Below are 17,550 nucleotides of genomic sequence, written 5' to 3' on the forward strand. Positions count from 1 at the left end.
TTTAGAGTATATACAATCTAAGACTCTTTCATCTAGCAATAGTATTAAAACGTTTGACTGTTCTACACTTTACACAAGTATTCTCAATTTCAAACTAAAATAGAAATTGAAAGAGTTGGTATTGCTTTGTTTCATAAAAGAGAATGACCAACGTAGAAACAAGTATCTTATCTAAGGGATGGATACATCCTACTTTGTAAATATTCACTCGGATTCAAACAAAAAATTCTCTAAAACTGACATTATCACGATGCTTGATTTCTTGATTGACAACATATTTGTTACATTTAGAAGACGTGTTTTTCAACAAACTATCGGCATTTAGATGGGAACTAGTTGTGCCACTCATCTTGCCAACTTGTTCATTCACTCTTATGAGGATGACTTCATACATGAACTTTTTAGGAAGAATGAATAGAAATTAGTAGTATCCTTTAACTTTACTTTACGCTATATAGATAATGTTATCTCACTAAACAATTCAAAATTTGGTGACTGTTGAACCCATCTATCCAATCGAACTAGAGATAAAGGATACTACAGATACAGTTAAGTTGGTCTCTTATCTTGACTGTACATCTAGAAATTAACAATGAGGGTCGGTTGAAAACAAAACTTTACAACAAAGGGATGATTTCATTTTCCCAATTGTGAACTTTCCATTTCTATGTAGCAACATTGCAGCAGAGCCTGCAAACGGAGTATATATCTCCCAATTGATACGATATTCCCGGGCTTGTATTTCCTATCATGATTTCCTTGTTAAAGGGCTGCTGCTAACAAATAAGCTATCAAGCCAAGAGTTCGAATTGGTGAAGTTGAATAAATAAAGGCAACAGTAGTATACCGCTGTTCAAACTCATAAATCCATGGACAAAAAACAAAATCGGGGTAACAAACTAAAACTGAGGGAAACGCATTTAATATAAGAGGAGAACAATGACACAACACTACAATGTAACACACACAGAAACGGACCAAGCATCAGACAAAATCCCACGAGAAAAACAAATATAACATCAAAACCAAATACATGAATTTGGGATAGACAAGTACCGTGACACGTCTTATCGCAATGTGAATTTACACTCAAAATTAAGAGAAAACAAACGACGCAACGTTAAAATGTAAAACATACAGAAACGAACTATAATATAACAATGGCCATATTCCTGACTTGGTACAGGACATTTTTAAAGAAAAAAATGGCGGGTTGAACCTGGTTTTGTGGCATGCCAAACCTCCCCTTTTATAGCCATGTGAAATATAACATTAAAAGGACAACTCAACACCACAGGACTACAATATAAATAAATTGGAGAATACAATTGACAAAGAAACACTCGAACAATAGCCAACAAAAGGCAACAAGTTGAAAATTTTAATACGTCAGAAGTGCATTTTATCCACTCAAGATCCACAAGTGACGCCCAGATACAAAAGTTTGAAAGCCGAAACAAGCACAAAGTCGAACAGCATCGTGGACCAAAAGATAAAAAAAGTTGTGCCAAAAACGGCCAGGGTTTTCTGTTAGTTACCAGAACATCCCTCCGTAAATTTTACTGACGGTTGACCTTTATGGAATATCATTTTTTTACAGATGATATCGGATATGTTCATTATGTCTTAACAACAATCCCATTCTCTTTTCATGAATGTGACCCATACTGAATTAGACTATTTACTGGTTTATAATATTGCTTAAGTTGCTGCTGCTATCAGTTATGTCTCTGTTGCTATGAAAGATTTTGGCTTTTGTGTTTTCATCTATTATCTTAAAATTAAAGTAGATTGGTAGAAACTGTAAACAACAAAATTATCAGTTATACAAGATCTACCATGTGATACAAAACCAATAGATGACCATGAGACATTGTCATCTCAGGATCACCAGTAAAGAGTTGTTTTTTTTTTTATTTAAATGAAGATTTTTTGACATATTTTGTGATTTGGGCAATTATATTTTCGACAAAAAGAAATTGTAAGTTTGCAGAAAACCTGTAGACAGCAATAACCATCATCCATGAATCTTGCATGCATTTATTTTCATTTAAGACTAAAAAATGCGATTTTAATTCTTGCAATATTGAGAAATCCTGTTTAATTCAATTAAAAAATTTCAAAATGCAAGTTTAAATTATTGTGATAATAACCCCGTCACATTTTTCACAATAATAAAAATATCGCAATAATTTCTGAATTTACAGTCACCATTAATTTGATCTAACAAGTTAAAGAAGCTGTGTTTATAATTTTCAGAAGCTAAGTTTTGAAGCTTTTGCAATACCAATCACTTGGGAGCAGTAAACATATCTATATTCAAACATCTCTTATTGTGTTTTTATTTTATTTCATCATCAGACAAAATAATCTACTGAGAATAAAATTATTTTCTTTTCCTTTTTTCAATCTGAAAAAAAAATCTACTACAAACTAAATATATGGGAGATAAATCTTTACTATCCTGTCAGCCTAAACAGAAAATAAATCTCTGGTTATTTGAAAATTGTGTTTATAATTTTTTTAAATGTTATTCTTCAGTTATATTTCAAAACAAACAAATAGTAGAAAATGTTTCAACCTTACTTCGACAGAAAAAATATCACTAATGAAGGTAACTCACATTAAGTATAAATATTTGAAAAACAAGAATGTGTCCAAAGTACACGGATGCCCCACTCGCACAATCATTTTCCATGTTCAATGGACCACGAAATTGGATAAAAAATATAATTAGGCATTAAAATTAGAAAGATAATATCATAGGGAACATGTGTACTAAGTTTCAAGTTGATTGGACTTCAACTTCATCAAAAACTACCTTGACCAAAAACTTTAACCTGAAACATGCACTTTCATTTTCTATGTTCAGTGGACCGTGAAATTGGGGTCAAAAGTTTAATTTGGCTTAAAAATTAGAAAGATCATATCATAAGGAACATGTGTACTAAGTTTCAAGTTGATTGGACTTCAACTTCATCAAAAACTACCTTGACCAAAAACTTTAACCTGAAACATGCACTTTTATTTTCTATGTTCAGTGGACCGTGAAATTGGGGTCAAAAGTTTAATTTGGCTTTAAAATTAGAAAGTATAAAGGAACATGTGTACTAAGTTTCAAGTTTTTTGGACTTCAACTTCATCAAAAACTACCTTGACCAAAAACTTTAACCTGAAGTGGGACAGATGGACGAACGAACAGACGGACGAACGAATGGACGAACGAACAGACGGACGAACGAATGGACGGACGAACGGACGCACAGACCAGAAAACATAATGCACCTCTACTATCGTAGGTGGGGCATAAAAAACACTAAGGAAATGTGATATGATTAAACAACTAGACTACAATATTAACCAGAGACCAAAGGACCATGATATGAACAACTACAGGTCATTGCAAATCCTTCAATAATGAGAAGAAAAAAAACATACCATAAAGTAAGCTCTGAAAGATCCAGGTATTACAAATAGAACAAACAGTCTCATTCATGCTTAAAATAATAAAAAACAAGAATGTGTCCATAGTACACGGATGCCCCACTCCCACTATCATTTTCTATGTTCAGTGGACCGTGAAATTCGGGTCAAAACTTTAATTTGGAATTAAAATTAGAAAGATCATATCATAGGGAACATGTGTACTAAGTTTCAAGTTGATGTAACTTTAACTTCATCAAAAACTACCTTGACCAAAAACTTTAACCTGAACTTTGCACTATCATTTTCTATGTTCAGTGGACCATGAAATTGGGGTCAAAACTATAATTTGGCATTAAAATTAGAAAGATCATATCATGGGGAACATGTGTATTAAGTTTCAAGTTGATTGGACTTCAGCTTCATCAAAAACTACCTCCACCAAAAACTTTAACCTGAAGCGAACGGACGGACGGACGCACAGACGAACGGAGGCACAGACCAGAAAACATAATGCCCCTCTACTATCGTAGGTGGGCCATAAAAAAACAAAATAAAGATAAGAAGATGTGGTTTGTTTGCCAATGAGACAGCTCTCCACCAGAGACAAAATGGCATAAAAGTATTTTTACTAGTGGTCAATGCATGGCCTTAAACAATGAACAAAACCCATATTGTCTAGTCAGCTATAAAAGGCCAAGAAATTATGAATTTCAAACTTTACACAGCTTAACTTTCTTTTCATTGACTGAAGGTGATTTAAATATACACTCTGAATGAATTCATCTCATTTTGACATTTAAAGATTCATTACAAGGGAGATGATTCATGCAATGCATATGTCAGACAGAGTTATCTCCCATTGAATGAAGGTGATTTTAATATACATTCTGAATGAATGAAATTCATCTCATTTTGATATTCAAAGATTCATTATAAGAGAGATTATTCATGCAATGCATATATCAGACAGAATGATCACCCATAAATTTTTCAAATGAACAAATTGTCAACATCTATACACACAACAAAATATTTAACGAAAAATAGTAGATCTGTTTAATCTTTGTTTTTTACAGGGAAATTCCAAACATAATATTACCAAGTAATAAATTAGAAAATTAGCAACTGTTGTTAAATTATTTAGACAAAATTTTGTATATACAAATGCATGCATAATCTTCAATCATGCATGTTTCATTATTTTATTCCCATATAAAGGTTTATGACAGTTGTTTGAACTTATAAAAGAGATGCTCCATATTGCTTGAAACCATAGTCTTTTAAAAAATTGGATTTGAAATAAAGTTGAAATTTAATTTTGAACATATTTGAGTATCCTGTATTCAGGCACCATTAATGCTACATCAAATCTGTTGACATAAGGAACACAAAACTTAATCTAATGATAGACATTGTACATGTATAAACAATATTTTTTCATTTGGATTTTTCTTAAAAATTGGTGACCAAAGGATTATTGTGTATGAAATATTGTCAGATAGGTAAAAAAGATAAGTAATCACATGGAGACAGATTTTAAAAAGAAGGCTATGATAACTGCACCAAAACATAATTCAAGGACAAAACTTGTGTCTGTATTTTAGTTTAAAATTCTAATTTCTTTATCGTTTACTTCAAAATTAAAACATACCATGTTCCCAGGGAAAGAAAGTACTATGAATATGGAATAAACATTACTAGAGCTTATACTTTTGATTTACAAACACACCTACAAGTAGATGGTATTCCCTGTATGTTTAAATGGAACACTCCATAGATAATTAACATGATACAATTATTCATACATATATATAATATCTTTGATTAAATAACACTTTTAATGTTAGTTATAAATCATTTTAATCTAAATCATATAAATGTAATAACTCTGTAATAGCTAGTGTTTTTTTTAACATTTAAATGATGTAGTCTGATCTTCCTCATTAAAACTGTTAGCTGTTATCGGATGATAATCCCCTATACTATGTACTGTTCTTTTGATTACAATTGATGAACAAACAGTTTTGAAAGTGTCTCTTTTTCAATATACCACAACATTGGTTGACAAATCACTTGGACTGGTTAAAATAGTCAGTAAGATGAGTAGATGACAAAAAAATGTTTGTCATCAGCATGGTCATTGATTAATGGTTGCTGGCCTCACTTGATCGTTACACTTATTTTTATCGTCAGCAGTATGTCTATTTATCCATCTTCACTGGCTGGACTTGACCGCCACACATATATTTTATCAGCCGCTGCTGTAATTAGACATGTCTCTGTTGGATGGAATGTCAAGGAATGTACCACTTTATGACCTTCATGTTGCATCTTATGAATAACTTTTGCCTTAAAAAAGAATCATTTACAATTATTCTTATATAAGCTAAAATTTGATACAGAATTTCCAAACTGTTTAAACATGATTAAAACGAATAGAAATGAAAAGAATTGAAGGCTGAGGTCACTTATTTTTTTTTTTTTTTTGAAATTAACTGCATAAATTTTTTGGTTGAGAGTTGTCTCATTTGCAGTCATAACATATCTTTTTATTTCTATATTATCAATATTCAGATCAAACTTTTCTTAAGAAAATTTCTATACAGACCTTACACTCATTCCAATCATTTATTGATCAGTGGCAGATCCAGAAATTTTCTTAGGCGGGGCCAACTTGGACCCACTCCAGTCATGCTTCAGTGATTCCTAAATAACCAACCAAAATTTTTCAACAAAAGTGGAGATCAATGGCCCATAGCTTCTCCCACCTTACAAAATAAACCTCTGATGATGATGACAAAAAAAATTAAAGGACAAAAAAAACAAAAAAGGTCTTAATTTTTGTTATGGTGTCCTAGTTTTTCTTATTTCCTCTTAAGGAGGGAAAATAAATAAACTCTGAATCATAGAATGACCTATCTATTTACCACACATATAATAATCACCTCTACTAAATCCCAGAAATATACATATCCATCTTCTGAACCAGATACAACACATGTGTCCTCACGATTCAAACAGTTGTCGATCTTATAGTCATGATTCTGGTGACCTTTGAACCTAAAATGAAATAATAGGAGTATGTTAAAATTAAATTTAGAAGTATAAAAAAAACCAAAGAAAACTATGTGTCTCTTTAATTAGAATGAATTCCAAATTAAGCATAAACAACTTTCATTTCGTTTGTTTCTCCATTCCAGATAGGTCTGACCATCACATTACTGCCCTGAGCTAAAATCCTTTTCAATATTTTTTACTTAACTGTGGTAGAAATAGTCCATGAAATATTAAACAATAAACACCAAAGTTCTTGAAAAGTGGTGGTCCAAAGGATTTGACCACCAAAATTTGCTAAGGACCCACAAAATGTTGTTATTTTGTAGTAGTGAGGACTATCAGCTTTCTTCAAGATCCACCAGGGAAAAAAGATTTTGAGTCTTTGCTAAACACACCCACTGTCTAGCTTCCAGAGCAAAAATCAGTGAATATTTTGTGTATTCAACAGTTCTGTAGATTTATTCAACAAACAGCTGTGTCTATCTTAATTTCTTGTAGTCCCAAGAACATGCTTGCTTTTATCAAGTTTTTTATTGAGTGTTTGACTTTAATGTGCTAGACACATACATTTGAGGCAAACATAGTGTTAATTTGATATATACACAGCTGAGAGCTAATGGCTAACACAACACTGACAACTGCAGCCAAACACATGAGGAACAATACATACTCATTTAACATTTCTCCTGTATAACACTGACAACTGCAGCCCAACACATGAGGAACAATACATACTCATTTAACATTTCTCCTGTACAACACTGACAAATGCAGCCATACACATGAGGAACAATACATACTCATTTAACATTTCTCCTGTATAACACTGACAACTGCAGCCCAACACATGAGGAACAATACATACTCATTTAACATTTATCCTGTATAACACTGACAACAGCAGCCAAACACATGAGGAACAATACATACTCATTTAACATTTCTCCTGTATAACACTGACAACTGCAGCCTAACACATGAAGAACAATACATACTCATTTAACATTTCTCCTGTATAACACTGACAACTGCAGCCTAACACATGAGGAACAATACTTACTCATTTAACATTTCTCCTGTATAACACTGACAACAGCAGCAAAACACATGAGGAACAATACATACTCATTTAACATTTCTCCTGTATAACACTGACAACTGCAGCCCAACACATGAGGAACAATACATACTCATTTAACATTTCTCCTGTATAACACTGACAACTGCAGCCCAACACATGAGGAACAATACATACTCATTTAACATTTCTCCTGTATAACACTGACAACTGCAGCCCAACACATGAGGAACAATACATACTCATTCAACATTTCTCCTGTACAACACTGACAACGGCAGCCACACACATGAGGAACAATACATACTCATTTAACATTTCTCCTGTATAACACTGACAACGGCAGCCACACACATGAGGAACAATACATGCTCATTTAACATTTCTCCTGTATAACACTGACAACAGCAGCCAAACACATGAGGAACAATACATACTCATTTAACATTTCTCCTGTATCTTTATCCATCAGTTTAATAGAATCATCCATAGTACTTGTCAACACACACTGACCATCTCTGGTAAAAGATGTGGAAGACACAGATTCTGAAAATAAAAATAGAAGCTAACAGTGAAAAGACTTTTCCTACATCTTCATACATGTATACTACTAGCGTTACATTTGAAAATGCCTGTGAATTTTCTTCGAAGATCAGTATTTTTGTGATTTTACTTTCTACTGCACAGCTGATTTGACTATAAAATGAATGTGAGTTTAATTTTTTTTTGTAATACTTAGTTGTTTTTCCATTTATTGTTTTATATATTAATAAGGCTGTAAGTTTATTTGTTTGAACTTTTTTAAAGTTTGCAATTTCTGGGCTTTTTAAAGCTTGTTATGTAGTTATGGGTTTTGCTCATTGTTGAAGGTTGTCTGTTTAACTATAGTTGCTTGCTTTTATGTAATTTTTTCTCTGGTATAAAGTTGTCTCATTGGCAATCATAACACATCTTCTTACATTTATATTGTTGAAAAACTAAATTATCACATTATCTTATCACAGAATATGCTTTTGTCTTTTACAATGTTTTATACTATGATATTATTATGCAAGTATTTCTGTTTTGGCCTTGTTATTGGTCTGAGGCTTGCTGTATTGGCCTGAGGCGAAGCCGAAGGCCAATACAGCTGGTTGAGGACCAATAACAAGGCAAATACAAAAATACATGTAAAAGTATCTTTATTAATTAACTACAGTGTTACAATATTTTTTTTATTTTATTTCACAAGAGATGAACATTTTTACCTTGAAGTGGAACAATCCAAATCTAACTTTCTTTTTATAAAATGCAATATCAAATGATCTGGAGTTGTTTCTAGGTGTCTTCAGCATTTGCTCATCTGATGAATTTTTCTACCCTTTTCAGTCACTATAAAGTGTTACAACTTAAATTTAGACACAACACATAAATAGTAATTGGAAAGGTATTGCCATTGCATGTGTTATGCAGAAACAAATTGAAAATATTTAAAAAAAAAAAAATAATAATGTAGGAGTTGAAAATGATACTATCCATAATCCAAATGTTACCAAAGAACAAATATTTGGACAATTACAGAATGCATATGCTTGATTCAGGTTTAAAAATAAATGAGTTTACAAAACATTAGAAGCGAAAGTAAACAGTAAATCGATTTGTAACATCGTGAAATCAGGTCGTCAAGAAATGAACTTTGGGATAATCTACTCGTTCCCCAAACCTGAAATAATTCTATTGTTTGTTTTCAAAATGCCTTTTAAATGAATATGACCGTCTTTAGCCTGAAATATATGCCATACTGAACGTTTCAGCATGTTTATGGTGAGTAGATGAAACTGCGTCTTCCAAACAATTGTTTACCATTAGTTTGTGTTGATTGTGATTTTCGATTCTAAAATCAAGAGACGTTCCGAAATCCTGTATTGGCCAGATTAGAAATCTATATTGGCCAAGTTGACATCTTATATTGCATAGGCAGTTTTCATCATATTAAGTCCAATAACAGTGTAGTTAATTAATAAATTTTTAATATTGGCATCTAGATATGTAGTTAATCAAGTCATTACTATTGAATGAGTCTTATGGTACTTACTTCCAATAAAATCTACAAACATTTTACCATTGCGTAAGTCATATCTTCTGATACAGCCATCAGCTGATCCTGATAAAATTTCATAATCCGATACTTGTAAAGATGTCACACTGTCTGTAGCCTCATCAAGAATCTGGATATAAAAACGTGAAGGTTACATACAAAAAATAAATTTAGGTTTCAAAGAAAGGAATATCATGTACCGTAAATACTAAATTCTGCCTAGAAAGTGTTTTTAAATATATATAAGTTCCATTAATTGACTTCTTCCATCCTTTTCAATTCTGCATGTCCTTATAATCCCATCACAAGAATCAGACAATATGTGTACATTTATTGACATTAAGTGAGCATGTACAGATCAGTGTATGTTCCATTTAATGTTTTCTGTACTTCAATGTCCTGATAGTCAAATTTATAGGACCAGACAAAACTTTACCTGTGTAGGTACCATTTAATAAGCTATCTTATGTTCAAAGGGTCACACAACAAGAATTGACACTAAATAACCTGTCTGATTCTCAACAGTCCAATCAACAGAACCAGATACCAGATCAAACTGTATGGGCTTTGCTCATTGTTTAAGGCCGTACCGTGACCTATAGTTGATAATTTCTGTGTCATTTGGTGACCAGGTCTCTTGTGGAGAGTTGTCTCATTGTCAATCATACTACATCTTCTTTTTTATATTATATCTTCAGTTCATACAAGATAAATCTAATGACCTCTACAGTACCATGGCATCACAAAATAAGAGAATACTTTACCTGTATGGTTTATCTCTTTTGTTTACAATCATATTACCTTACAGTTTCATAAACATGTTACCTGTAGGGATGCTACATTTATTTATCAACCTCTATCATTTAATGTCACAAATTATACAAAATTTCCATTAATCCTTTACCTGAATGGGATCCATTTTACGAGTTCTACAATCCCATGTCCTGATAGTTCCATCTACAGAACCAGACAATACCAGTGTTGATTCTTCATTAAATTTTACACAATTCACTGTTCCTACAAGAAAAATACAATTGTTGTTTAGAATAACTATTAAATTGCGCTTTTTTTTTATAGAATCTCCTACTAATGCCTTAATTACAACAAAATTTGCTTACATTTCTGGTATTATATAAGAAATCTGTCAGACAGAGAAGCAACTTCTTCTAGTTACTTGTTTGATGGGCCAAATAAAAATATAAATTGATTCTAAATGAAAAAGTATAATTATTAAATTGTCTGTAGATATTTTTTTTTAAAGAATCAATAACATATATATTTAGAAACCAGTTAAAATAAGAACCCATTAGTATGCTGCATGTTCAAAGGATGTCCTCATAATCATAAACAGGTTATATTCTATACAACATATTCATCCATTCCACAGAACTGTATTTTCCTGTTAAACCTTACCTGCATGACCTCTATATTTCCTCACTGCATTACCAGTGGCAACATCAAATACAACGACTGATTTATCCATTCCACAGGAACATATCTGACTGTTATCACATGATGCCTGAGCATCCAGAACCTCATACCCATGTCCACTGTATGTCTTCAATAATACCTCCCTATGTGGATTCCATAATTTGACAGATTTGTCACTTCCACAAGTTATACAGTAGTTACCATCTCCTACAAATAGGAAAGCAAACTCTATTGATTCACTGATAATTATTAAATAAAATTGAGAATGGAATACATGTATAAGAAAATTATGTTTGAAGACCAAACATGTATGTAAGGTATGAGACAATCAGTACAAAGAGGAATAACTCTATATGTAACATTTATATCTAATTTGTATATCTTCCATCTGGCAATACCTGTATTTTGACGTTACACAAGGTCATGTTTTTCTCTGAATTTTAATGACGTCTATACACTGAATCCATGTTGATTTTGTTCTGATAGATACATGTACTTTAGTATTGTCACGGAATAGAAGTTCCTTCATAATATAAGTTCCAAAAGGAAGAAATATTCTGGAATATTATTTCCACAGGAATAAATATTACAGTATATGTTCCTAACAGAATAAATGGTATAGAATATTTGTTCCAACAGATACATGATTTTTCTTTATTAGACTTAGTTGTAATTGGCTTTGCACAATGCAAGTGGTCAGTAACTGTGAGTACTTTTTTATGGTTTGTTCATATGTTGTACTGTTACACCACTGTCAAAGGTTACGGTGCAGTTTGGAGTATCTGAGACTTAGACCTATGAATTCACTTTATTAAAACGATACAACCAATAATCATGATAATCGAATAATATTGTGTGAAACTGTTTCACTGCATCAAACAATTCATTTCATACTTTTATTTCATAAAATGTTTTGTTTGTGTGGTTTCACCCTTTGGATTTTGTGTAATGTGTGTCCAAAATTGGGAAACCCCTGTTTTGAGAGTTCTTCAAATATTCAGTGATTTCGCACATGCCTTTTAAAAATAGATTATTTTGTAAAAAAGAAAGATTTTTAATATATTACAAAATATTGTTGAATTTGAATCATGCAAACTGCCAAGGATGCAGAGCAAATTTATTTCAATCAGAGTTAAATTCAACTTAAATGAAACAAATTTTATCTGATGATGCAAGGATTTGTATAGTACTATACAAATCCTTGGTTGATGTAATATTTTTAATAGAGATTGTCTAAATATGGTTAATCATTGCAGTTATAACGTTAATCTTTAACTTATCAATTTTTATCTTTTCTGTCCCTTTGGAAACTAAAACAATTACAAGAATGGTTCTATTAGTGTTACATTGCTGATATGACGAAATCAGGTAATGCGTGATATCACCAGCCGCACATACACCGGGGACTCCACTGTACATGCCTTATACCATTATTTAAGTTAAGCAAATCATATAAATGTGGATGTTTCTATATTTTAATGCAGTGTTAATATCCATGCTTTAAGGAAGTTTACTTTCTGGATTCTGTATTCTGTAGGTGTCGCTGTTGACACTGGATTGTCTCCCTTGTAATTTTTCAATTCTCGCGTGTATATATTTCACTCTGGTAAACAACTCACTTGTACTTTAAGATATATACTATTAGGTGGCAACTGCTTAACATATTTTTACAAAAATTAAAAAGATATATACATTTATTAATTAACATGAAAATTTAAAGGAAAAAAAAAAATAAAAAATTTAACATTACATTAATCAAACCGGCGCGACTCGCAAATAAAGTCACCCAACAATCGCATTAGTGTTTCATTAGAGACGGAGACATTGTCGTTTTTTCCATTGACAATAAAAGTTCCAAATCAATATGCAACGATCCTGTGTTAAAGTATATCTCATGTATAAGTTTCTGTCTTGCCTCTTCATAATTTTCACAAAATAATAAATAACGTTCCACAGTTTCTAATTGACCATATTCACACTTGGGGTCTATATTTTGATTGATTTTGTTTTGGTAATTTTTTAGGTAGTATCCGGATCTTAAATTTCTAATAATTTTTACTGTTTTATGTTCTGGATAATCAAATGTCGATTTTTTGCTGACAGTCTGATGAAAGTTATAATAAAATCTTCCTGTATCACTATTATCCCATCTATGTTGCCACTTTTTATTTACTAAAATTCTTGCTGCTGTTTTAATATCTTGTTTAGTTACTGTAATATGAGCTTCTTTTTGAATTTGATTTGCCTCTTTAGCTGCCTCTTTAGCTAGTTTATCAGCTATTTCATTTCCTCTAACATCTGCATGTCCTGGGGTCCAATCAAAATTAATTTTTATTCCATGGTGTTTTTGGATAGATTTAATAAGGGAAATAATTTCATGTGAAGTGGATCGATGATTTTCAATTTTCCAGTTTAATGTTAAAATTCCAATTGCTGACTGACTGTCCGAAAATATTTTTAATTTTTCTATTAATGTTTTATTTTCAATTCTGCTTACATAATCTAATACTAATTTTATTGCAACAAGCTCTGCCAAAAGAATTGAACCCCTCTTTGAAACTGGTTGTTTAAGTTCTATTTCTTTGTTGTTGAAGATTACAATTCCACCTGCTCCACAAGGTCCTGGGTTGGATTGGCAAGAACCGTCTGTAAAAGCAACAACTGTTGATGGAGATACTGTGTTAAGTTTGTTTAATATTAAATTTTTTCCTGTGATTTCTTGTTCTTTAGTTCTGTTTTTTTAGGAACCAAGAGTACGCCAATATTCTGGTGGAGATTTTGATGCTTGTAGACCTTGAAATTGATATTCTGGCTCTATGTCATCAATACTGATATCTGTTTCTTCTTTCATGTTTTTTGCTTGTTGTAACATTAAGCCTAAAGGTGATATGAACTTGTCCACTGTTTCTTTGTTTTTCCATTCATCTATTTTGTTTCTGATAGGGATTTTGGTTGAATATGAATTTAGTCTTGCAATATCTCTAATAGCCATTTCTTCTCTTCTAAGATCTAATGGCAAAACTCCTGCCATAACTTGTAATACTTCTAAACTGGCTGTTGCAGAAACTCCTAGACAAATAGATAAGCCCTTTCTTTGGATGGCATTTAATTTTTTTAAGTGTTCTTCTTTCCCTGTTTGCCAAATACAGCTTGCGTAAAGAAAAATGGAACCTATAATACTATTGTAGACTTGAATAAGAAATTTTGTTTTTTATGTTACCTATTCCTTTTATTTCTCTTAATATTCCGAGTGATTTTCCAGCTTTTTTTTCTATGATGTTGATATGTTCACTAAAGGTAAGTTTTTCATCCAATGTAACTCCTAATAATTTTGGATTAGGATTGTATTGAATTGGTTGGTTTCCTAACACAAGGTGTACTGTTCCTGGATGCTTTTTATTTCTTGAAAAAATACAGTATTCTGTTTTATTTGTATTAATATTTATTCTCCATTTTTTGCTCCAATTCATGATTGTATTTAATTCATCTTGAGCTTTTAATCTTATTTCCTCTAAATCGTTACCAGTATTCCAAAAGGTACTGTCATCAGCAAATTTGCATTTTCCCGCCTTTACTTTTTCAAAAAGGTCAATTACAAAGATATTGAAAAGTATTGGTGAAATAACTGACCCTTGTGGTAGACCAGTTTCAGTCCTACACCATTGTCCTTCATGTTTATTTACTATACATCTGGAGTACCTTTCATTTAGAAATGCCTGTATCCATTTCCATATTTTTCCTTTAATTCCATATTGGTGTAATTTTACCAATAATCCTTCTCTCCAAACACTGTCAATGAGAACTGCTAACGTAAAATTATCTAAATTAAATCCATCCAGTATAGATTGTGTTAAATTTAATAGTGCATTAGTTGTAGATCTAAAATGTCTGAAACCTTCCTGTTCTATGTCTAAAATATTTTCAGATTCCACATAGCATTCAACTCTGGTAGTGATTATTCGTTCCATGGTTTTTCCCAAAACGCTGGTTAAACTAATTGGTCTGTATGAAGATGGATGATTATAATTAGATTTACTTGCTTTTTTTAAAAAATTTACATTTGCCCTTTTCCATTGAATTGGTATTCTTCCTTCTTCTATTGATTTGTTGAAAATGTGTAATAAGGTTGATATGAGTGAATCTCCTGCATTAATAATCAATTCTGTAAAAATATTGTCTGGTCCTGGTGCAGAGTTTTTCTTTAATTTGGCAATGGATCCCTCTAATTCATCTCGACTAATTTCTTCATTCATATACCCTTCTTCTTCTACTTCTTCAGATAGAGTGATGTTGATATATTTTTCCATTATTTCAGTGTAAAAATCATTATCAAAATTGTTAGCATTTAAATGATTGCCTTTAAAAAAAGTGTCTTCCAAAATTTTTTCTTTATCTTCTTCTTCAAAGAGTATATTTCCATTTGAATCTAAAAAAGGTAGAACGAAATTATTTTCATTCTTTTTAGTTAATTTTTTAAAATTTGACCATTTTTCCTTGAGGTTTTTACTTCCATTTAATTGAGTACACAGTAATGCTGACCATTCATCCATTGCCTCATCTTTTGCATCTGTAAACGAAGATTCTGCTTCCATTAGTTTGGTTAAATTTGTTGGTGTGTTTTTTTAATTTAAATTCTCTCTGGCATTTGTTGAGCAGGTGTTTCTTTTCCTCTACTGTTTTATTCCACCAACATGGTTTATGATGTTTTCTAATATTTCTTGTTGTTTCTGGTTAAAAGACGTAACACCAGTATTCAAGAAAGGAGAAAGATATAAAACAGAAAACTATAGACCAATCTCTCTAACTTGTATCTGCTGCAAACTAATAGAGCATATAGTTACAAGCCACATCATGAAACATGCTGATCAACATCAAATCCTCTATCCATTACAACATGGTTTCCGTACTAAACGCTCGTGTGAAACCCAACTAATCGAATTCGTGGATGACATCACTAAAAATATGAGTGCAGGTAAACAGACAGATGTTCTTATAATGGATTTCTCTAAGGCATTTGACAAAGTCGGTCACAGTCTCCTAGTACACAAACTAGAACATTACGGTATCAGTGGTAAAACCAATAGATGGATAGCCAGCTTCCTATCCCATCGAACGCAAGCAGTGGTAGTGGATGGAGAGTGCTCATCACATATTGATGTAGAATCTGGAGTTCCCCAAGGCTCTGTCCTTGGTCCTGCATTATTCCTGTTCTACATCAACGACATGCCAGATGGGATCAAATCCACTGTCCGCCTATTTGCTGATGATACAATAGCATATCTTACCATCTCATCTGACAAAGATTCAAATGACCTTCAAAGCGACCTCGACAAACTGGGAACATGGGAAGACAAATGGAAAATGTCCTTCCATCCGGACAAATGCAATGTTCTCACCATCAGCCGCAAAAACAACACCATTCCAACATCTTACACATTGCATGGCCACAAACTGGAACCTGTCAAAAGTGCTAAATACCTTGGCTGCACCTTCACATCCGAACTGAAGTGGAATGATCATATCAATAATATATGTAACAAAGCCAATAGGACAATAGGCTTCCTTAAGAGAAATTTAAACATAGGAGCAACTTCAGTAAAAGAAAATGCATACAAAAGCCTCGCAAGACCAATAATAGAGTATGCAAGTCCAGTATGGGACCCATACTTTAAAACGGAAATAGATCGCTTAGAAATGGTCCAGAGAAGAGCAGCAAGATACGTTTCCAACAAACACCATAACCACTCAAGTGTCAGCAAAATGATTGAACACCTGGAATGGCCATCTCTGGAAAAAAGGCGAAAAGACGCTAGGCTAACCATGCTCTATAAAATAGAACACGACAAAGTGGCTGTAACTAAGGAAGGTCGTCTTATGCAACCAACACGACTGACGAGGAACATGCACGACAAAAGTTTTAAAATTCCTGCAAGCAGAAGTGATTACAGGAAATACTCATTTTTCCCAAGAACAATCAAATCAGGGATTGGAACGCTCTCCCTCCTGGGGTAGCATCAGCACCGTCAGTTGAGGCCTTTAAAGCCTCACTGACAAAGCTGAACTAAATTATCGAATTGGGGGGAGGGGGGGGGTCTGTATGCGCACCTAAGTCATGGCATAATAATCAGCTCGTTGATTGTGGCCATTATCAGGCAGAAGCAGAAGCAGAAGCAGAAAGACACAAAATGTCCTCTTTGGTGGTGCTCCACAGAAAAGAGGCTTATAGTTATACAGAGCATTCATACTTTCATACAAAGGTTATTTATATGATGAACATCAAAATATTAGGTTTTTAAAAGGGTCTCATTACCATTAAATCTGACAGCACGCACTGCACCCTGTTTACACACAATTGTACGCGTTAGAGTAGATGGAATATCATTTCTCATTTTCAAGTGGAAATCTACGTCGACTGGTTTAAACTTCGTATTAGGGAACCAGATCTTACAGAGTCTAAGTTAAGGAACCCATCCGGAATGAC

At 32.6% G+C, this 17,550-nt stretch overlaps 1 protein-coding gene across 1 annotated transcript; it reads right to left on the reverse strand.

Annotated features, from left to right (window-relative positions):
• Positions 1-5,269: 5,269 nt before the first annotated feature.
• LOC143054453 (WD repeat domain-containing protein 83-like) lies at positions 5,270-17,522 on the reverse strand. Its single transcript, XM_076227466.1, has 7 exons — positions 17,380-17,522; positions 11,052-11,276; positions 10,543-10,655; positions 9,636-9,768; positions 7,999-8,107; positions 6,372-6,486; positions 5,270-5,775 (listed from the first exon to the last, which is right to left on the reverse strand). The coding sequence occupies exons 1-7, from the start codon at positions 17,456-17,458 to the stop codon at positions 5,632-5,634; spliced, it is 918 nt and encodes a 305-aa protein (XP_076083581.1). The 5' UTR covers positions 17,459-17,522; the 3' UTR covers positions 5,270-5,631.
• Positions 17,523-17,550: the final 28 nt, after the last annotated feature.

The sequence above is a fragment of the Mytilus galloprovincialis genome, chromosome 1 (genome assembly GCF_965363235.1).
Source record: "Mytilus galloprovincialis chromosome 1, xbMytGall1.hap1.1, whole genome shotgun sequence".
NCBI lineage: Eukaryota > Metazoa > Mollusca > Bivalvia > Mytilida > Mytilidae > Mytilus > Mytilus galloprovincialis.